Source organism: Trachypithecus francoisi, unplaced genomic scaffold (genome assembly GCF_009764315.1).
Source record: "Trachypithecus francoisi isolate TF-2019V2 unplaced genomic scaffold, Tfra_2.0 Lachesis_group2, whole genome shotgun sequence".
Classification (NCBI taxonomy): Eukaryota; Metazoa; Chordata; class Mammalia; order Primates; family Cercopithecidae; genus Trachypithecus; species Trachypithecus francoisi.
This window is the reverse complement of record NW_022681465.1, coordinates 157684737-157707129: the sequence shown is the minus strand read 5'-3', so window position 1 is coordinate 157707129 and position 22393 is coordinate 157684737. Positions and strand designations below refer to the sequence as shown.

Below are 22393 nucleotides of genomic sequence, written 5' to 3'. Positions count from 1 at the left end.
CCCATCCCCCAAGCCTGACCTCCATGGCCCCATGGTGGGTAGGGTATAGACAGTGTTTTCTCTGGGAATACCATTACAGGAGGGGAATGCAGTGCTGGGGGTGAGGTGGAGGTGGGGGTGGGACAGTGTTGAATCTCTGACTGCCCTCCTGGGGTAGCCCTGCTTGGTAGGGGGATGGGATGTGCTTAAGTGCAGCCAAGGAAGCAAAAGGCAGGTGGGGCCTTGGGGAGCCCTGCTGGCTCTTGGTTGTTTGGGACCTTCCCAACCCCCGTCTTTTTTTTTTCCTTTGTTCTTTTGAGACAGGGTCTCCCTCTGTCACTCAGGATGGAGTGCAGTGGTACAATCATGGCTCACTGCAGCCTCAAACTTTCAGGCTCAAGTGATCCTCCCATCTCAGCTTCCTGAGTAGCTAGAACTACAGGTGCACACCACCATGCCTAGCTAATTTTTTTTTTTTGTCTTTTTTTTTTTTTTTCAGTAGAGACAAGGTCTCACTGTGTTGCTCAGGCTGGTCTCAAATTCCTGAGTTCAGGCGATCCTTCTGCCTTGGTCTTCCAAAGTGTCAGGATTACAGGCATGAGCCACTGCGCCTAGCCTCACCCCAGTCTTGAGAACTACAGGGACTCCCCAGTTGCTGTGGTTGAAGTAGTAAAACAGTAGCTACCTTTATGTGCCTTCCTGGTCCTGGAAGGCAAGAATTGTCATTCCCATTTCAGACATGAGGAACCTGCCTTTCGAGAATCCCACCTATCTCCTGTTTACCATAGCTGTTCAAGTTGAAGTGGGATGGGGAAGTTTTGGGGAGCTCCTAGCGCTGGCTTATCTCTGACTCCACGGGGAGCTTAAGCCAGTCTCCTGCCCCTGCTCTGCTTCCTCCAGTCTCCAGTGGGAGGAGGGGCCACCTCCCAGGCGCAAGGCTGCCATCTGCACCCAGGATTGGGCCTGCCTGGGAGGAAACAGGTGTCAGCGGAGGCTGAGAAGAAAGAGCAATTTGCATGGGGCAGAAAATTCCCCTGCCTCTTGGGTTTTCCAGCCCAGAGCCTTTGTACCTTTCCACACCTAAAAATAGTCAAACCCATGGTACAAGTATCGATGCCCAACCCTGCTGGGGACTGGCTCCACATGGCCCTGGGTCCAAGCCCAGGAGCCTCCACAGGCTCTGAGGTCTGCCTAGGAGACACCTCCCCACCTCAAGTCCTGGGCTCTAGAAGGGCCAATGAAGTCCTCCCCGCCCAGAACCCTTGAACTGTTGCCGAGCACAAGGTTTTCCTCCTACAGTAGGCTGGAGAGCAGCCTGAGAGGTTTTCCTGGTCCCCTAAGTGACAAGGTTGAGCCGTTATCTTGGGGCAGAGAGGAAACCATCAAGGAAAGCTTCCAAGTTATTTGGCTCATGAGAGGGCGGAGATGAAAGCGAGGATTTGGCGGCAGAGAATGTTTGCACTAAATCTCCTCACGAGCTGCTCTCTTCTCTTTCTGTGAATGGCTTGGGTGGGGCCTTTATGGTCTGCTGAGCCTGGGCTTTGGATACCCTGGTGAAGGGGGTTCTGGGAGCCCCATCTACTCAGTCCCCTAGAGTATGAAGCCTGTGGGGTGGCTGTCAGGCTGGTCACGTGGTTTGCTTAGTGTGGCAGGAGTCCCCAGTGAGAACACTTATAGAGTGATGTATGTGCTGTGGAAACCCCCTCCTTGGTGACTGCAGAGCCATGGAACCCGTGGTTCACTTGTCTCCTCATCTCTAAATGTGGGCAGTGATGGGGTGGGGGTTTGAGGACCAGGAGTGCTTAGCATAGCACAGGCAATGGGCACAATGAATCCAACCTGTGAAAGGGCTGGGGTTGGGTTTGGGTGAGATAGGCAGGGATGCCCTGTGATGACCTCTCAGGAGCTGCCCCTTCCCAATGCACCCTAAGGGCACGAGTCAAGGGGCACTCTACACCAAGTGAGGTGCCTCAGGGCTGAAGAAAGCGCTTGACCAGGAGTCAGGACCCTGGACAGGGCTAAGGCCTGGAGGCCCAGCTTCCCATCTGGCCCTTGCCCAGTGGCTGGCCCCTCCCTCAGCCAGCGTGAAAGGGGAGTGAGTGCTGGCCTCCAAGCTGAGAGCTGAAGGCATGGGCCCCAGGATTCTCGGGCGGCTGGGCTAGGATTTTTGGTGGAAGTGCGCAAAGCCTGAAGTCTGCCCTGGGATCTCCTTAAAGCAGTAGAAGGAAAAGGTGGAGCTGCCCCTGAGAACTCAGCCTACTGCCTTCTGTTGCCTATGGCATCCCAGCAGAGCTGTCTATCCTTTGGCCCTGAAGTCCTGAGCCTGGCCTGGGGAGCTAGTGTAATAATTTACACAATGAGTTTCTGGACTTGCCTAGTTCACTAAATGGTGTAGCCATTGTTAGTGCTTAACCCTTTGTGGGACACATATCAGAATCTGATGGAAGTCAGAGAGCAGAGATTACTGTTTTAATACCACCCCACCCCAGGTCTTCTGACTTACATGGTCTGGAATAGCACCCGTACTTTTTTTTTTTTTTTTTGAGACGGAGTTTTGCTCTTGTTGTTCAGGCTAGAGTGCAGTGTTGCGATCTCAGCTCACCGCAACCTCTGCCTCCTAGGTTCAAGCGATTCTCCTGCCTCAGCCTTCCGGAGTAGCTGGGATTACAGGCATGTGCCACCACGTCCAGCTAATTTTTGTATTTTTAATAGAGATGGGGTTTCTCCACGTTGGTCAGGGTGGTCTTGAACTCCCAACCTCAGGTGATCCATCTGCCTTGGCCTCCCAGAGTGCTGGGATTACAGGCGTGAGCCACCATGCCTGGCCTTTTTTTTTTTTTTTTTGAGACGGAGTCTCGCTCTGTCGCCCAGGCTGGAGTGCAGTGGCCGGATCTCAGCTCACTGCAAGCTCCGCCTCCTGGGTTTACGCCATTCTCTCGCCTCAGCCTCCCGAGTAGCTGGGACTACAGGCGCCCGCCATCTCGCCCGGCTAATTTTTGTATTTTTTTTTAGTAGAGACGGGGTTTCACCGTGTTAGCCAGGATGGTCTCGATCTCCTGACCTCGTGATCCGCCCGTCTCGGCCTCCCAAAGTGCTGGGATTACAGGCTTGAGCCACCGCGCCCGGCCCTTTTTTTTTTTTTTTTTTGGAAATGAAGTCTCACTTGGTTCCCCAGGCTGGAGTGCAGTGGTGTGATCTCAGCTCACTGCAACCTCCACCTCCCACGTTGAAGAGATTCTCTTGCCTCAGCTTCCCGAGTAGCTGGGACTACAGGCACCCGCACCACACTGGGCTAATTTTTGTATTTTTAGTAGAGATGGGGTTTTGCCATGTTGGCCAGGCTGGTCTCAAACTCCTAACCTCAAGTGATCTGCCTGCCTCAGGAAGTGCTAGGATTACAGGCATCAGCCACTGCACCTGGCCAGTACCTTTTTTGTTTTTTTGAGATTGAGTCTCACTCTGTCACCCTGGTTGGAGTGCAGTGGTGTGATCTCGGCTCACTGCAACCTCCACCTCCTGGGTTCAAGCAATTTCCCTGCCTCAGCCTCCCAAGTAGCTGGAATTACGGGTGCATGCTACCATGCCTGGCTAATTTTTGTATTTTTGTTAGAGACAGGGTTTCACCCTGTTGGTCAGGCTAGTCTTGAACTCCTGCCCTTGTGATCCGCCCACCTCGGCCTCCCAAAGTGTTGGGATTACAAGCATGAGCCACTGTGCCCCCTAGTACCTGTACTTTTTTAACAAGCCCTCCTGTTGGGATCCAGGGTTAAGAACAACTGCCATAGGGAGGCCAAGGCGGGCAGATCACCCTAGGTCAGGAGTTCAAGACCAGCCTGGCCAACATGGTGAAACCCTGTCTCTACAAAAAAATACAAAAATTAGCTAGTCATGGTGATGCACACCTGTAATCCCAGCTACTCAGAAGGCAAAGGCAGGAGGATCACGTGAGTCCAGGAGGTGGAGGTTGCAGTGAGCCGAGATTGCACCACTGCACTCCAGCCTGGGCTACAAAGCGAGACTGTGTCCCAAAAACAAAAAAAAAGCAAAACAAACAAAAGACAACTGCCATAGACTTTTTCCTTCCCTTTGCCTAAGACAGGAGTTACTGGCTTGGTTGTTCCCTGGAAGCTTCTTTGAGTATTTTTGAGGGGGTAGGGAGTGGAAGCTATGGCTAGGTTGAAGGAGAGGGAGGGAGGCTCTCCAGCCTGGTTCAAAGATCTAAGCAACGTCAGGGAGTGTGGGTGGGGGCAGCCCACCACTCCATCAGCTTCACAGAGGGGATGGCGGATTAACAAATTTCTGCCCCGCCCCGGACTTGCCAGAGGTGTGAAGGACAGTTCTGGGAGAGACCTGGAGGCCAGCCGCATGTTTTGGGGGGCTACTGTTTGAGGTGGTGTCCTCCTCTGACCTGGGCAGAGACACAGGCGGGAGGGCAGGGCAAGCGGTGGGGGTTTCCCCAGGCAGGCTGTCTTGAGGTAGAAAGCTGCATTTTCAGGAAGTCAGAGTCCCCAGAAGTCAGCCAGTGGGCAGAGGCCTGGGTCTCTGTACTGGGAGCTGCTGATGCTGATCAAAATCAGCAAGTGCTCAAGAGTACCTAGTGGGCCTAGCTCAGTGCTGGGGACAGAAAGCACAGGCCCTGTCCCTGGGGAACTTGTCCTCTGTCAGCAGGATGCAGGTGCTACACAGGAAGGGGTCTGTTATGGGAGGTGCAGCCTGGCTTTGCCAAAACGCCCAGGCTTTGCCCCAGGACATCTGTGACCCCAGGCAAGTGAGCCTCAGAGACCTTATGTAGAGTTCTGCCTCGGGCCCTCCCAGGGAGTTGATGATCTGTAGATGTGACTCCTTCCCGAGGCTCATGGAGCCCTGGGGGGTGAAGGGAGCCCCAGAGGTGAGTGGGGCAGGAGGTGGGGAGTGTCGGGTAAAGCAGGCCACCCTGAGCTGGAAGCCTGGATGGTGGGAGTGGGGATTCAGCTGTTGGCTCCTCTATAGGCTCTGGTGACAAATTAGTACGTCCCTAGTTGCATGTACCACTGAGGCCCTTCACCAATGCGTAGTGCCTCGTCCCTGGGGAAGGGGCCCGGGAGAAACCTCTGCTACCAGCAAGGGGGTGTCCCCTAGACCCAGTGTCCTTGAAAGTCCCTCTATAAGGAATGCCCCCCCCACTCCCCAAGAAAACTCAGCGAGTGGAGATGCAGCTTCTCAGCTTAACCCTTGCTTTTAAAAATGGAATCCTTCTCCTACCCTGGGTGAAGGGTAAAGACAAGGGTAGCCAGACTGCGTTGGGGTTCCAAACCACAGGGTAAATAAGATGCCTTCCTGAGGAGCGGAGGTGTTATCCAGATGTTTGAAATGCCGTTTTATAGTAAAACAATGAAGGCGTATGTATGGTACAGGAAAATGCAAAATGCCCATAATTTGATAGATAAAACAGGAAAATCCAAAAAAAGGTTTTGTGCTTGCCCTTGTGGTTTTGAGCCAAGTTTCCAGCCCACCAGCAGTTCCTTTGCTACCTTGTGAGGCAGGCGGGTTGGGGCGAGCCCTTCCGCTAGGCTAAGCGCCTGCTTTCTGAGACTCACAGGGCCTTCCTCCGGGGTGGGGGGCAGGATCCACTTCTATAGTTGGAAACATTGCTGCTCCCGCCAGCTGGAAGGGCCTCCTGGCCTCTGGGACTTGTCTTGCAAAAGAAATGTGTGTAATAAATTATCTTTAAGAGCAGGAAGTGCTGCTATCCTCATGAAAATAAAAGAAAGATGTTGAGTGGGGTTTTTTTTTTTTTTTTTTAAGTGTCTTATGAACTTAGCCTAGTGGTAGCTTGAAACATGACAGGGCAGGGGGTAGCTGTTCTTACAGCCCTTCTCTCATATTTATACTGAATTTAGCTGCATAAGTTTGCTCTTGGCTAAGACACTCTTTATCAGGTTCCGACCCAGAAAAGATTTTTTAAAAGAAGAGCCCTCTGTGTCTTGCAGGCAGTATTGCTGTGGTTAGACAGTGGGGACTTCACGCAAGTGGTTTCACCTTTCTGAATCTCAGTTTCCACGTCTGTAAGACGGGTAATATTAATTAGGAGCCACAATGTATGTAAAACTTTAACATAATATTTGACATGCCTTAACACGGCAATTACCTTTCTCTATTAGCTGTTGTTTTTAATGAGATGAGGTGCTCAGAAAACAATTGTGATGAGATTGGCTCTTTAAGTACAGAACTTCAAACATTCCTTGAGGGGTGAGGAGGAAGTGACCACTTCTAACTCTAAGGCCAATTCTAGCTCTACGTTGGGACTTTTAGTGTAGACAGATATCCAGGAGAGATTGTCCTGGCCAAAGCCATTGTGATTGTCTTTGGGACAGTGACCAAGACCAGTTTCTCGGTTTCACCTGGAAGAATCCTGCCAGCCTCCTGCCTCTTCTCTCCCTGCTAAGACAGGGCAAGAAGTTTTATACTTTAGTCGTACTTCATACAAATCCTGGGATTCATTCATTCATTCACTGACTCTTTCCACAAGCATTTCGTTTTTGTTTTGTTTTGTTTTTTGAGACAGGGTCTTACTCTGTCACCCAGGCTGGAGTGCAGTGGCATGATCTCGGCTCACTGCAACCTCTACCTCCTGGGCTCAGGCAGTCCTTTCGCTTGAGCTCCCCAAGTAGTTGGGACTACAGGCAAGCCACCATAACTGGCTAATTTTTGTTCCACAAGCATTTTTGAGTACCTGCTGTGTGTCAAACACTGTGCCAAAGGCAGGCACAGTGATACAGGACACATGGAGTCCCTATCTTCTTGCAGCTTGACTATTAGGAGAGATGGACATTAAAAATACAGTTACACCAATAGGCCGGGCATGGTGGCTCACGCCTGTAATCCCAGCACTTTGGGAAGCTGAGGTGGGCAGATCACTTGAGGTCAGGAGTTTGATACCAGCCTGGCCAACATGGTGGTGAACACCGTCTCTACTAAAAACACAAAAATTAGCTAGGCGTGGTGGCAGGTGCCTGTAATCCCAGCTACTCAGGAGGCTGAGGCAGGAGAATCGCTTGAACCTGGGAGGCAGAGGTTGCAGTGAGCCGAGATCGCACCACTGCACTCCAGCCTGGGTGACAGAATGAGACTCTGTCTCAAAAAAAAAAAAAAAAAAATATATATATATATATATAATTACACAAGTAATTATATTTTGTAGTGTGATAACTGCTGGAGCTTTTCTCTTCAGTAACTAAATTTCCTCTTGGTACCTCTTAGTTTGAAATACTCTGTGATACAGTAATTCCCCCCTTGAGAAAAGGAAGCAGAGAACCAAGGTCCCAGGATGAAATGTCCAAATCATAGCTACAAATCTTGAGATTGTATATTAAACCTTGTAGCCTGGTGTCTACTGGCCATGTGGTTAGTGCACAGTGAAAGTTGCCTTTTGTCATTATCTTTATTTGCTTTTGGAGGTCACTCACGCTCTGCCTTCTTGCAGAGTTCTTCCTAGGGAAATACATACAGAAAGCTAGACTTTTGAATGGTTGTGATCTGCAGTCTCAGAAAAAGACATGAAGGCAAAACCATGTGACGTGTTTCTGGAGCAGTGTCCCTGCATCTGGGCAGAGCAGTCTTTAGCCCCCTCCAGGGCTACATTGGCACCCCTAGCACTCAGATGGGTTATTCAATTAGAGTTTGAGGCCTTTAAACATTTCTTCATACTGTTTGAAGAAGCTACAATTAACATCTCCCAAGCAGCTCAGCAGAACTTGGTTGCTAGGCAGCAGACCTTTAAAGACAATTTGTCAATTTTTGCCAAAAGAGAGAAAAGTAGTAAACATTCACATTCTAAGAAAATTGCTTGTTTTCCAGCTTCCAACTTTCTTGCCACAGCAAGGCTTCTCGTTCATCAGTGTCCATTTTATTCTTTATTTAGTTTTCATAAATCATTCAAAGGAGTTTTAGGAGAATGTTTAAGCCTTTTTCAGGCCTACCTCCTGGAAATTCAACACAAAATGATGTTTAGGTTACAATTGGCTGCCATATTTGTGGGCAGTTTTTATATAAATGCACAGAGGCTCCTTTGGAAGGCATGGAGTACCCAGCTGTAGTCTTGGACAGCAACCAAAGAAGGAGGTGGCTGGCTCATGGAAGGATCTTGAGTCATTCAAGATTTCTCAGCACCTAGCATGTGCCAGGCCCTGCTTGCACTGCTGGGCTCCAGCCCTGCGGCTCAGCCAGACCTCACTGAGCTCCCCTTCTAGTGGGGAAGACATGGCAAAAAAAACCAGGAGATTCTAATACAGGGGCTGTAGAACTTCAGACAAAGCCCACAACCCAGTCTAGGATTGGGGAAGGCTTCCTAGAGCAGATGTGGGCCGGACTGAGACCTTAAGGATGAAGTGTGCCAGCTTTGCTCTGGCAAGGGAGTAGTGTCCCAGGCAGCGTTCTCCCGTGTGCAAAGGGTTAAAAGTGTTTGGGAGACTGCAAGTGCATCCATGGGGTCACAGGGCCCCACTGGCTCTGCAGTTCAGTCTGGGCATAGTGGGAGGACAATGGAGAGCCACTGGAGGCCTCGGAACTTGCAAAGACCGCCGTCGAATTTGCGTATTTCAACGCTTGGAGAAGTCACCTGATTTGGCTTCGATTTAACTCAAGGGCATTAGGCAGTGAGCACATGGCCAAAAGGGGCAGGGAGAGCTGGATGGCTCAGGAGTTGTGTTGGCCTGGGTTCATTTGCCACTTCCAGCGCGTACACCTTGGGTGTGTGATTTAACTAACCCGAGTCCCAGGTTTCTCAACTGTAAAATAGGGATGATGGTAGTACTTACCTCACAGAGTGGGTGGAGGGGCTAATAATAGATGAATTCAGGAACAGCCCTTACACTGTCACTCTGCACACAGTCTCTCCAAGTGTGGGCTGACACCGTTATGACAGTGCTGCCCTCCCTGTGTGTCCATGGTTCCTGCCTGCTAGAGCCCTTAGTGTCCAGTCTGCCACCTGCTCTCTGTGTGACCCAGGATGAAACATGAAACTCTCTTGGAATGAGACTCTTTTGTCTTCCCTGAATCTCCCTAACTGTAGTGGGAAGGGACTCTGAAGTTGACCCTGGGAGCCCTTCCTGCTGTGAGTTCTCAGTGCCAGGCCTGGTTCTGGGTCTGGACCATGTCTTCCCAGCTGGTGTGGTGGGACACTCTGGTCTCACCCACTCCACCCTGGGCTGAATGCTGGTCCTTGAGCTTAAAGCCCAGCAGAACAAAGGCTGCCTGTTGCTCAGAGGCGCTTGTTCAGGTCCATGTGGTTGGGGATTTTGGCCACTGGGTTTATCCATGAGGTATCTCACCCTGTTCATGGGGGTTCAGAAAGCACTGCCAGGAGCCCGCTAGGGGCCTCAGATTCATCAGATAATTCCCCGGGGAGGCCCTGGTATTCAGTGCCAGGCACTGAGAATATAGCCGACAGCAGGATGAGGCATGCCAGGGGAGATGACAAGAAACCAGCAACATGAGTCGACCAGGTACTTTTCAGGAGTGTAAGTGCTGGAAAGAAAATGGGGTGAGATGGAAAGTGGCTCAGTCAGGCAGTCGGCACTCCCTCAGTTGGTGATCAGGAAGGAATCCCCAAGGAGACAACAGTTAAGTTACAGCCCAGGGCCGGGCGCGGTGGCTCCCGCCAGTAATCCCAACACTTTACAAGGCTGAGGCAGGCGGATCACTTGAGGTCAGCAGTTCAAGACCAGCCTGGCCAACATGGTGAAACCCCGTCTCTATTAAAAATATAAAAACTAAGCTAGGTGCGGGTGGCTCACACCTGTAATCCCAGCACTTTGGGAGGCCAAGATGGGTGGATCACTTGAGGTCAGGAGTTCGAGACCAGCCTGGCCAACATGGTGAAACCCCGTATTAAAAATACAAAAATTAGCCATGCGAGGTGGCAGGTACCTGTAATCCCAGCTACTTGGGAGGCTGAGGCAGAAGAATCGTTTGAACCCAGGAGGCGGAGGTTGCAGTGAACCGAGATTATATACCTGCACTCCAGCCTGGGCAACAGAGCAAGACTCTATCTCAAAAAAAAAGAAAAACAGTTACAGCCCAGGATGAGAGAAGAGCAAAAGGTTTCTAACCCACTTGTGCCTCTTTAGAGGGCACATAGTGACACTGGGCTATTGTAGGGTTGATTTCTAGGGCAGAATGATGCACTGTCCCAAGTGGGTGGTTCTCCATGGCTTCAGAGCATCAGGGCTTGGGATGATGCAGCACTTGGCTTGCTTGGGTGGGGAGAACTTTGAGGCAGTTATGAATCACTTTGGGATCAGGTCTTCCTTGCCAGGTCCTGTGCTGGGGCCCATAGGGAAATAACCCAGCCCCAGCCTTGCTGAGCTCAGCAGTCTCCAGAGGCCTTCGCTGGCATGGGCCCCTACTGAAGGGCCCCCTAAAATCACCCAGTGCCTGAGTGTGCCCTCTTGCATTAGCTTTCTTACTACTTGCTAATAAGATATGCAGATTACCAGGGCTGTGAAATCTTAGCCACATTCCATCTTCTGTTTAATTAGCATTTAATTGTAATCTGGTTTTAATTTTTTCACACTGGCATCCTAATTAAATGTTAGGGTGTTAGTCCTAACAATTAAATTATATTGGCAAGTAGAGTCTTCAAGAAACTTGACCCTTTTCAAGCCAGGGCCGTCTCCAGCTAGATGCAGACGTTAATTAGATTTTGTAAGATGCTGCTTCCAGGCCCCTCAGTCCACCCATTTCACTGTTCTCCTTGTGGTTATGGACCTAGATTCAAATGAGGCGCACATAGCAGGCAGAGGTTACCGCTGAATCTGTCTGTCATGAGCCTACGGAAGGCTGAGTGAACTGACTTAGCCCCGGACACAGCAGTGGATGCTGACTTTTCCAGCGATGAATGTGGGCTTGGAGTTTGGTCTGAGGCCTGGAGTGCTCCTTGAAGTGGTGTCTCTTGTCTCAGTGATGTGAGTTCTTTAACTTGTGATTCTCAAGTGACGATGATCACTGGGAAAGTTGGTACCTGAACAAGTCACGTGGTGTCTAGAGGTGCCACCACATTCCACAATAGCGCTTTGTGGGGGGATCACAGCGGGATCAGGTGACTGGGGCAGGAGGCGTTGCCAGTACCAGCTGGGGCAGAGTTTAGAGCTTGTTCTGAGGTGGAATTGAGGGTGGAGGTGGGAGCAACAGACTAAACTCTGGGAAGAGCAGTTTGCCCCAAGTGATCACGTGCTCGGGGTGTGACCACTCGCGGCTTTGCTCTGAGGAGTTTGGATGGGCTTGATTAAGAAGGAAGACAACCCTGTCCTTCCTGCCTTCCTGTCCGCCCCCCGACACACAAAGCCCCTGTCGAGTTAGGAGAGTGTCCTTGTTCTTGAGGGACCTTGGAAGTCCCAGCTCATGTGAAGCCACTATCTAGGCTGCCCTAAGCCCCGGCCATCCCCCGGCTGTTTGCATAAGGTTTGCAGAAGGCCTTTCCTGGGATTGGCACCCTGTGGTGTTTTACACCTCCACTTGTGCCTGTGGGTGCAGAAAGATAACATGATTGTGAACCTCCAGTGGAAATGTCTTGAACAGTCACATAATGGCAGTATTTTTTATTTTATTTTATTTATTTATTTTGTTTTTATTTTTTGAGACAGGGACTCACTGTCACTCAGGCTGGAGTGCAGTGGTGCAGTGATGGCTCACTGCAGGCTTAACCTCCTGGGCTCAAGCAGTCCTTCCATCTCAACCTCCAGAGTAGCTGGGACCCCAGGCATGTGCCACCACACCCAGCTACTTTTTTTATTTTTTGTAAATATGAGGTTTCACCATGTTGCCCAGACTTATCTCAAAATCCTGGGTTCAAGCAGCCCTCCCTCCTCAGCCTCCCACAGTGCTGGGATTACAGGTGTGAGCCACATTGCCTGGCCCTTTTTTAAAAATGCTTTAATTTTTTTTTTTTTTTTTTTTTGAGACGGAGTCTCGCCCTGCGGCCCAGGCTGGAATGCAGCGGCCGGATCTCAGCTCACTGCAAGCTCCGCCTCCCGGGTTTACACCATTCTCCTGCCTCAGCCTCCGGAGTAGCTGGGACTACAGGCGCCCGCCACCTCGCCCGGCTAGTTTTTTGTATTTTTTAGTAGAGACGGGGTTTCACCGTGTTCGCCAGGATGGTCTCGATCTCCTGACCTTGTGATCCGCCCGTGTCGGCCTCCCAAAGTGCTGGGATTACAGGCTTGAGCCACCGCGCCCGGCCAAAATTCTTTAATTTTTAAATGTTTTTAGAGGCAGGATCTTCCTGTGTTGCCCAGGCTGTCTTGAACTCCTGGCCTAAAGCAATCCTTTCACCTCAGCCTCCCAAACTGTTGGGATTACAGGCATGAGCCACCACACCTGGCCATCAGTATTGCTTTCACATTAGCCTTTCTGTCCTCTGAGGTTTTCCTCTTTTTATTTTGATTTTTGCCTTTTTCTGCCAGTCTTTCTCTTTCTCTCGTAGGTCCACTCCCATCTATCCCTCAAACTCTGTCATTTCATAGGTCAGAGCAATGTGAATTCAGTTCATTACATTTATGGAACATCTACTGTGTGCAAAGCATGTGCAGGGTTCAGAGCTGTGTTATTTATTGTGCTGATTGCTTTTATGTCATCTTATTTGTAAGTGCGCAGGCAGAATGCCCACTTGAGTTGCATGTATCTGCGTCTTCCTCTGGCCTGTGGGGCAGACTGCCCTGAGGCAGTCTGAAGTCACTCTCTTCCCCTCTTTCCCCTCACAGGTTTTCCGGACAGACTTGATCACAGCCATGAAGATCCCGGACTCATACCAGCTCAGCCCGGATGACTACTACATCCTGGCAGACCCATGGCGACAGGAATGGGAGAAAGGTGTGCAGGTGCCCGCTGGGGCAGAGGCCATCCCAGAGCCCGTGGTGAGGTGAGCCAGGCAGCCCAGGCTAGGGGGCCATTGGAACAGGGGAGGAAGGGGAGGCTGCTTTCCAGGTAGGTGACCTACCAGTCCTGGAATTCCTTTCTAGTCCATCTCTATTCTGTATTCCATTCCCTTGTCCAACAAACCATTGAAATGTTCCAGAAATACTGGCAGTTTACCTGAGAGGCTAGGGGATTGGGCTCGAGCTTGGCTGTAGAGCCAGAATGCTTGCGTTCATGTTGCCACTCATATTCAGTGTGGCCTTAGACCATAAATGTAATCTCTCTGGGCCTCAGTTTCCTTATCTATGAAATTGGAATGCGTAAGAATAACAATAACTAACCTACTCATGCAGTTGTAATGTTGAGATAATGGAATGAAATGACGCATGGAAGGCACTTGGCACCAGGCCTGGCACACAGCAAGCACTTTGTAATGTCAATCCAAACTGGGCCCCAAAGCGGCTCTTTTTTCTTTCTTCTTTAGAGACAGGGTCTTACTCTGTCCCCCAGGCTGGAGTGCAGTGGTACAATCTTGGCCCACTGCAGCATTGACCTCCTAGGTTCAAGCAGTTCTCCCACCTCAGCCTCCCAAGTAGCTAGGACTACAAGCTCAGGCCACCACGCCCAGCTAATTATCATGTTTTGTGTAGAGATGGGGATTTGCCATGTTGCCCAGGCTAGTCTTGAACTCCTGGGCTCAAGTGATCTGTCCACCACCTTGGCCAGCCTCCCAAAGTGCTGGGACTGCAGGCAGCTGTAAGTCACTGGGTCTGGCCTTTTTTTTGAGACAAGTTCTCACTCTGTTACCCAGGCTGGAGTGCAGTGGTGCAATCTCAGCTCACTGTGGCCTCAACCTCCCAGCCTCAAGTGATCTTCCCACCATAGGCACATGCCACCACACGTGGCTAATTTTTTTGATTGTTGGTAGAGACAGGGTCTTGCTCTGTTGCTCAGGCTGGTCTCTAACTCCTGGGCTCAAGCAGCTCTCCTGCCTCAGCCTCCCAAAGTGCTGGGATTACAGGCATGGGCTACCATGCCTGGTGCCAAAGCAGTTCTGATCAGGGAAATCTCCAGACTTTTCACTAGTCTTTAAGAGAGAGATAAAGCATACTTTTTTTTTTTTTTTTTTTTTTTTTTGAGACGGAGTCTCGCTCTGTCACCAGGCTGGAGTGCAGTGGCGCAATCTTGGCTCACTGCAACCTCCGACTCCCGGGTTCATGAGATTCTCCTGCCTCAGCCTCCCAAGTAACTGGGATTACAGGTGCGTGCCACCATGCCCAGCTAATTTTTTGTATTTTTAGTAGAGATGGGGTTTTACCGTGTTAGCCAGGACGGTCTTAATCTCCTGACCTCGTGATCCGCCCATCTCGGCCTCGCAAAGTGCTGGGATTACAGGTGTGAGCCACCGCGCCCGGTCTTAAGCTATGCTTTTGACTTCTTGAGCCTTTTAAGGGAGTTCTTAGAGGGGGAGTCAAGTGCCTGGCATACAGCAGATGGTCAGGAAGCCATTGCTATTACAGGCCTCTGGGTAGGTTCCCCTGCCAGGGCTGGTTCAGAGATGAGTCCTCTGAGCTTTATACCCTTCTGGTCTCATGAGATGGAGAGACTTCTGGCCACTCTTGTCAGGAGGTAGCCACATGGCCCTGGGTCTTGCCTCCAGCTATGGAGTTCAGCCAAGTGCTTCTTTATGCAACCTGGGAAACCCTCCAAGTCATGTCTCAGGGCAGAGGGGTCTTGTGTCCTGGCCTCCCCCACCCACCAGTCTGCCTGGTCTGGGCAGCTTGGGTTTTTGGCCGTCTACTCCTGGCCTTGGCAACCTCGTGGCTCTTGCTCGATCCCATGTAGACCAGGCCTGGGGCAAAGATCACAGCTGTTACCTCCCTTGACGTTGGCACCCTCGTTTCCTGGCAGCTGCAGCTATGATTGGATCATAGGCACAGCAGACTCGAAGCACCAATAGGGTGCTCTGTGAGGATTGGAAAGGGAGGGGGCAGGCAATCCTGTTCCAGTGACTCCTGATGGCTGAGTATTTATTAACACTTGTCTGGGGCCTTCTGAGAATCAGGGGGTGCCCCAGGCCTCTCCAGAAGTGAGAATATGTATGCCAGGTCACTGCCACAAAGTACCAGTGCGCAGGGTGATGGGGGAAGGGCAGGCCACCAGGCGGGCAGAGCGAGGTCAGTCTTGATTAAGCTTGGCCCAGTGGTCTGTCCTGTCTACTTGACGTTAGTGTCAGTTGGTTCCGGAAACATCTCCTGGCCTGGGTAATTAATTGCAGATGCTTCCATACCAGTAGCTTGGCTTCAGTCTCCCTGTAGGGTGCTTTATCTGTTGACATCAAGAGGAGAGCACGTGTTCCAGCTGCTTTGGCTTTACGAGGTGCATTCCCAGCATAGGCATGGCTGTGCTAAGCTGACGTGAGCCAGGAGCTCCTGGCCCGTCCGTGATCTTTGGAGAGGATGGACTGGGGGTGAGGAGGTGCTCTTTTAGATTCATCTCCACGCCTCTTCTGCCGCTGTCTCCCTCTAGCCACTCCATCCTCCTGGCACCTCCCACTGCGCAACCCTGATCTAGAAGGCTGCCTGGTAGCCGCCAGGGTCAGAATTGTTAGAGAAACCCTGTTCTTGAGGACTTGCTGTGCTGAGCCTGTGTTCATCTTTTCATTTAACAATCATATTAACTTTACAAACTACATATCATTGTCCCCATTTTATAGATGAGGAAGTTGGGAAATTCTGGGGAATTCCCTGCAGGGCCACCGGGCCTCGTGGGCTGGGCCAGGAAATCAGAGGCCCCGGGAACAAGCCCTGGGCTGCCCCTCTGAGGCCCAGAGACAGAGCGCTGTGCCCCCGTCATCCCGGGAGGCTGTTTCTGGCTGCCCTCCCCCAGCTGCCACCCCAGGCCCCCTCTGTCCCTTCCTCCCTGGCCTTTGGGTGAGTCTGCCCACCTCGTGGTCTGAAATCTGTCTGAACAAAGAGCACTTGTCTCGCCCTTCTCCAGACTGGATTGAGTGAGGGCCTGTCCTGTCCCTCACTGTGGCCAGAAGTCTCAGCCAGGGCAGAACCGACCTCTGGTGTGTGTCTGGTGGTCTGGGGTAAAGACTCCCTCCCCTCCCGTAGATCCCAGCCAGCTGATGCCCTCCTCTCAGCTGACCTCCATCCTCCTGGCTACAGCTGAGGGTGAGGCCTTGGCCTAGGGTCAGGTCAGTCCACGCCTGGTAGGAGAACTTCCTTCAGAGCCAGAGCCGGAAGGGGGCACACAGATGAAGAGGAGAGACCCAGGAAGCACGACAGATACCTTGTGGTGTGAGTCCCTTCACCCTGACTCTGCAGAAGGAGCACAGTGATCCTGATCCCAAGAGGCTTGGCCAGGTGGCCGCCGACCAGTCAAGCAGATGTGGGTAGTTATGCCAGGAAGTGGTGGGCATCCGGACACCCCCACTCAGCATGTGCTTAGGGCACAATCAAAGCCGTTCACAACCAAATTACAGGCTGCATTTTTAAAAGAATGTGTTTATTCAAGGAACAGTTTCACGGGGAAAGGCAGAATTGTGTTGGACTGAGGGTATCACTATCGCTTCCATATGGAATCACCTGTTAGTGTGGGGTGCGGCCATACTGTGATCATGACCTAGGATCTGCCTTCATTTGGGCCTCTTGTGTGGGCAAAGGTGGTGCCAAGCCCCTTCCCCTTCTCTGTGCCCCTTCGACCTTATATAGACCTTCCTCCTGGCTTGGAGGCCATTCTCTCTCTTGGCCTGGGCCCCTGCCTCCCCATCTCCTTCATCCTTCCTGCCCTTTTTGCTGACACTGGGTGTGGTGTTGGGGAAGCCCAGGAGCCCTTACCACAGCTCTGCCATGTCTCTGTGCCATCTAAAGTCCTGCCCTTCCCTCCCTGTCAGCGCTGAGTCACAGCTTCTGCCAGCCTTGCCCCCGACCCCAGGATGCCTCTCAAGTAAGGGGCCTCTCCACCCTGGCAGAGCTGGCCAGATGGAGGCCAGGCTCCGAAGCAATAACCATAGCAACCAGTGGGGGGTGGGAAGAGCTGGCTTTTTGAACTGGCATCAGGAACTGAGGGGCAGCACACAGCGGAGCCAAAAGGAAACCGTGCCCTCCTGAGGCAAAATGCCCTCTATATTCCATTTCAGGACAGCGGTAACATCCCAAGGTCTCAACACACACATACACACACAAACACACCACACATCACACAACACACACACACATCACACAACACATACACACACATCACACAAAACACACATACACCACACACACCACATGCACACACACACATCACACAACACATGCACACACCCCACACACCCCACATCACACACACACATCACACAACACATACACTCACACCATACACACACCTCACACATCACATAAAACACACACCCCACACCAGACACACACACACACTCACACACACACACGCAGTGGTTACTGTGTGCCAGACACTTTCCTAAGAGCTTTGCAAACATTAATCCCTTTAATCCTCTCACCAACCACATAAGGTAGATATTATTACTATTATTATTTTTGAGACAGAGCTTTGCTCTTGTTGCTTGGGCTAGAGTGCAGTGGCGCGATCTCTGCTCACCATAGCCTCCACCTCCCAGGTTCAAGCGATTCTTCTGCCTCAGCCTTCTAAGTAGCTGGAATTACAGGCATACACCACCACGCCTGGGTAATTTTGTAGTTTTAGTAGAGATGGGGTTTCTCCATGCTAGTCAGGCTGGTCTCGAACTCCCAACCTCAGGTGATCCACCTGCCTTGGCCTCCCAAAGTGCTGGGATTACAGGCGTGAGCCACCGCGCCCAGCCTGGTACTATTATTATTGACCCATTTTGGGGGATGGGAACACTGGGGCCCAGAGACGTTGAGTGGCTTCCCCAGAGTCACACAGTAAGTGGTGAAGCTGGACTTTGAGTCCACACCCTGCGGCCAGGCCTTTCCAAGCTGTCTCAGCAGCAGAGCTGTGGCCGCAAAGGTGGGCTGAGCTGGGAAGGGATCCTGGGACTGCAGCAGGCAGGATTCTTTGTATCCAAGGGATTTGACTTCCGTCTTGGTCGTGGGGCTGGGTAACACTATGTAGCAGGACACTCACTGCTCACATGACATTGTGTCTGGGAGAAGGGCAAGGTGGCATGTGGACCTTTGGAAAGGGTCACCCTAGGCCGCAGTCGGGTAACCAGGTAGGGCTCCTCCTTATCTCAGAGGAGAGGTGGCCTCAGTTGTGCTCAAGTCAATGGGGTTTTCAGGCTGTTGGTAAAAAGGGGGCTTGGGCTTCTGGGAGTATGTAGACAACCCCTGCCTTGTCCGCAGCCTTGAGGGGTATGCTGAAGGACCCGGAGTCCAGCTGGCACTACCTCACTTGTTGCTGACACAGGCCATTGCCCATGACGGCACATAGGACACCTCCTACAGGCCCTAGCAGGGTTAGATCCAGGCCACGGGGCTTTAGCTAAGGCCCAGCTACCCTGAAGGGAGGAAGTGGATGAACCCTGGGCAGGTGGGTGTTTATAGGGTGAGCAAGGCTGTGGATCAGCCCTGACTCCCATCCCTTACTGTGCCCTACCGCCCTTTGGGTCTTCTGTGTGCTGCCTGTTCATCCACTCAGTCTCTGAGTCACCCTCAGAGACTCATCTGAGTCGCCGCAGGGTGGGCAGATGGTGGAGGAAGAAATGAAGGATGGGGTAGAAGGAGGTGGGCCCTGTGTGGCATCAGAGCACACTTGTCCATCGGCTCCTGAGCTGGACTGGTCAGCTCCCTGGAGCCCCTAGGGCAGCAGGCTGAGGGCCCCTCCCTTCATGACATTTTGTCTTGATTTTCTAGGATCCTCCCGCCGCTGGAAGGCCCCCCTGCCCAGGCATCCCCGAGCAGCACCACGCTTGGTGAGGGCTCCCAGCCTGATTGGCCAGGGGGCAGCCGCTATGACCTGGACGAGATTGACGCCTACTGGCTGGAGCTGATCAACTCGGAGCTTAAGGAGATGGGTAGGTGACCACTGCATTAAGAATGGGATCAGGGCAGGGCAGGGAGGGTTTTCTCCCCATCCCAAGAGGGGCAGTGGCCCAGGCATGGATCTGGAGGGAGTGTCCATACTGCATTACTGAATGGTGACCTGACTGGTTAGTGTCTCTGTGCCTCCTGAAGTTTCTGCAGCTGTCAGGTGGGGGCAATAATAGCACATCAGTTGCAGGCTGTTGGGACTATTGTGGTAAGCACGGATGTTACATGAAGAGGAAGTGAGCATGCAGGGGAGTCTAGGATGGCAAATGGGGCTGTGGTCAGGATGGCAAATGGGGCTGGGGTCAGGAGGTGTGGGCCACCTGGCTGGAGCCCACTCATGTCCCAGGAAGGGCTAACTCTTCCCTATTCAGCCACACTCAGAGGTCCCCTCATACACACAGCACAAGTAGTGCCTTCTCCCACGGAGCTGGCCGAATCCCAGAGACACTTCCATGTTAATTGTACACACATGTGCCTGTGGTCACAGGCAGGCTGTCTAAAGTCAGAACACCAGGACAGGTCAGGGGCCGTTGAGATGGGATGGTCCAGACCATTCAGTTTTCAGAGGATGGAGCGGCTTCTCCCAGGTCCCACAGTGGATGGACAGAAACCCTCCCAGACATCTGCCCTGAATTCCTGCAGCTCCAGGAGCCAAGTCCTCTTCGAAGCTCAAAGGAGGCTGGGCTCTTAACACCACCACGCCCTGCTGTCCTCCTCACAGAGAGGCCGGAGCTGGATGAGCTGACATTAGAGCGTGTGCTGGAGGAACTGGAGACCCTGTGCCACCAGAATATGGCCAGGGCCATCGAGACGCAGGAGGGGCTGGGCATCGAGTACGACGAGGATGTTGTCTGTGACGTGTGTCGCTCTCCTGAGGGCGAGGATGGCAACGAGATGGTCTTCTGTGACAAGTGCAACGTCTGTGTGCATCAGGTGGGCAGACCCGCCAGTCACCCTCACCCGTGCCATGTATACACATACTGCCTGGCAGGGCCCCACTTGGCTTTCCAGAGGCACTGTGGGCAGAGGCCCTTAAGAAGGAGCAGGAAGGGAATGGCGAGGGTGCTTCGTGGTGCCATGTGCACCCAGGGCCCCTTGGCTTAGACCTGCCAGCCAGACTCAAGCCAAAGCCCGTTGGCTTTCTGCCCTCTCCCATCAGCCTCCGTCAGACCCTCTCCTCCTTGCGCCCTGTCCCTTCCCCTCCTCTTCTGCTCCTCATGTCCTGAATTTACTAAAAGGCAGCCCACTGTGACCGAGAGCAAAGCTGCCAGATTTCAAATTGTGGCTCTGCCCTTCACAAGCTATGTAACTTTAGGCAAGTTTTATCACCTCTCTGGGCCTGTGTTTTCTCGATTATGCATAAATAAGAGTGGATTGTTACACAGATTAAATTGTTTACTGTGCTTCTTTGCTTAGAACAGTCTAGTAAGGGCTATACGTATTTGTCACCATTACTGGATTTGTGTGCCAGTGCAGCCTGGCCAGGCTCCCCTTGGTTTGGGGCCCAAGGCTGTAGGTCTTGAGTATCTCTGGGCCTTGACTGCAGACCTGACTGGGACCTAGTGGACCCACTCTGGCCCTGATTTTGAGGCTGCTCGTATGCACCATCACTGGAGTAGACCCCGGGGAGCTCAGAGGTAGGGACTTCGCCGGACTGGCAGGTAGGTGGGCAGTGCAAGTCTCATATAAACAAACACATCCCTTACACCTAGCAGCTCTTAGGTTCATGTGTCTTACCCAAGCCATAGAGGGGTGCAGCCCTCCTCATGGGTCCCTGTGTGAGAAATATGAGGGCTCTGGGACTTGTTTTCAGGAAGTACACACCCAATTTTGTATTCAACTTAAGGAGATTCTCGAACCCTCCTGAAGTCCATTGCTGGTTAGGTACCTCTGGCTAAAGTGACTTTCCTCCCAGCAGAGGGCAGACCTGAACCCTTTCACAGAGGACTGAAATGGTGACATTTCAGGCATACAGATAGGCCAAGGAGGGCTTTCCAGGAGCCCTTCCTTCCTTCCTTGCATTGTAACTCCTCAGAAGGTGTACGTGCCAGAGGCTGGAGGCTGTATAGCAGTGTAGCACGGGGCTAGCACTGGACCAAATGCAGCTGACTGCTGACCAGACACAGATTGGCCAACTCCACTGACTCATGACCACCCTGCTCTCTCCTAGGCATGCTACGGGATCCTCAAGGTGCCCACGGGCAGCTGGCTGTGCCGGACGTGTGCCCTGGGTGTCCAGCCAAAGTGCCTGCTCTGCCCCAAGCGAGGAGGAGCCTTGAAGCCCACCAGAAGTGGGACCAAGTGGGTGCACGTCAGCTGCGCCCTATGGATTCCTGAGGTGGGTGGGCGTGGAGGTGAGGCAGCCCAAGGAACAGCCCATGGGGAAGTGGGTCTGCATGGGACTCAGGTAGCAGAGCACTGGGAAAGGAAGGTGATGGACTCACATTAAAACACTGGCATCAGCTGGGCACGGTGGCTCACGCCTGTAATCCCAGCATTTTGGGAGGCCGAGGTGGGTGGATCACCTGAGTTCAGGCGTTCAAGACCAGCCTGGCCAACATAGCAAAACCCCTCTCTACAAAAATTAGGAGTGCGTGGTGGCAGGCACCTATAGTCCCAGCTACTCAGGGGGCAGAGGCAGGAGAATCATTTGAACCCGGAGGTGCAGGTTGCAGTGAACCAAGATCGCACCACTGCACTTCAGCCTGGGTGACAGAGTGAGTCTCCGTCTCAGAAAAAAAAAAACACACACACTGGGATCTCAGGTGATGGGCCAGCGAGGAATCCAGACCACAGCTATAGGGAGCTTTGCTTGTGGACTTGGACAGAGCTCAGGTGGTGAGTTCTATGAGAAAATGGGGTTATGGACCACTAGGAGATTGAGGAGATAGGTATAAGGTCTGGACAGAAGTCAGGCAGCTGACTAGAGGGGAAAGCAGGTTGTAGGGTCCATCTAAACCTAGGCAGTGGTTCCAACCAAAGTCAAGCCACATGTTCAAAACAGAGATAAGCCAACTAACCTTAAAAGAGAATCGGGTGGGAGGCCGAGGCAGGTGGATCACTTGAGGTGAGGAGTTCAAGACCAGCCTGGCCAACATGGTGAAACCCTGTCTCTACTAAAAATACAAAAAAAATTTAGCTGGGCTTGGCACATGCCTGTAATCCCAGCTACTTGGGTGACTGAGGCACGAGAATCACTTGAACCCAAGAGACAGAGATTGCAGTGAGCTGAGATCACGCCACTGTACTCCTGCCTGGGTGACAGAATGAGACTCTGTCTCAAAAAAAAAAAAAAAAAGAGAGAGCCAATCAGGCAGTAAGCCTAAAGGGAAGTTGGCTAGTGGGCCTGCTGCTATCGCTGTGGCTAGGATGGCAGGGTGGGCGTGTTTCTGAGTCCAGGTGGGAGTGCCACCGGCAACAGGCTGGGTCCAGAGTCAGTGAGTTAGCAGAGGTCCTGGGTGCCCGGAAGGCCAGCCATTTTATTTGAAATGTGAAATGTTAAA

The 22393-nt window shown here is 52.2% G+C and overlaps 1 protein-coding gene across 11 annotated transcripts in view; it reads left to right on the top strand.

Moving 5' to 3' along the window:
* Nucleotides 1-22393, top strand: part of JADE2 (jade family PHD finger 2) — a 58532-nt gene that overhangs the window by 16087 nt on the left and 20052 nt on the right. For all 11 annotated transcript variants that reach the window (XM_033181190.1, XM_033181189.1, XM_033181195.1 and 8 more), the window contains 4 exons: nt 12717-12874; nt 18714-18874; nt 19612-19823; nt 21061-21228. In XM_033181190.1, coding sequence (XP_033037081.1) covers nt 12717-12874; nt 18714-18874; nt 19612-19823; nt 21061-21228 — 699 coding nt within the window. The remainder of the gene's footprint in view (nt 1-12716; nt 12875-18713; nt 18875-19611; nt 19824-21060; nt 21229-22393) is intronic.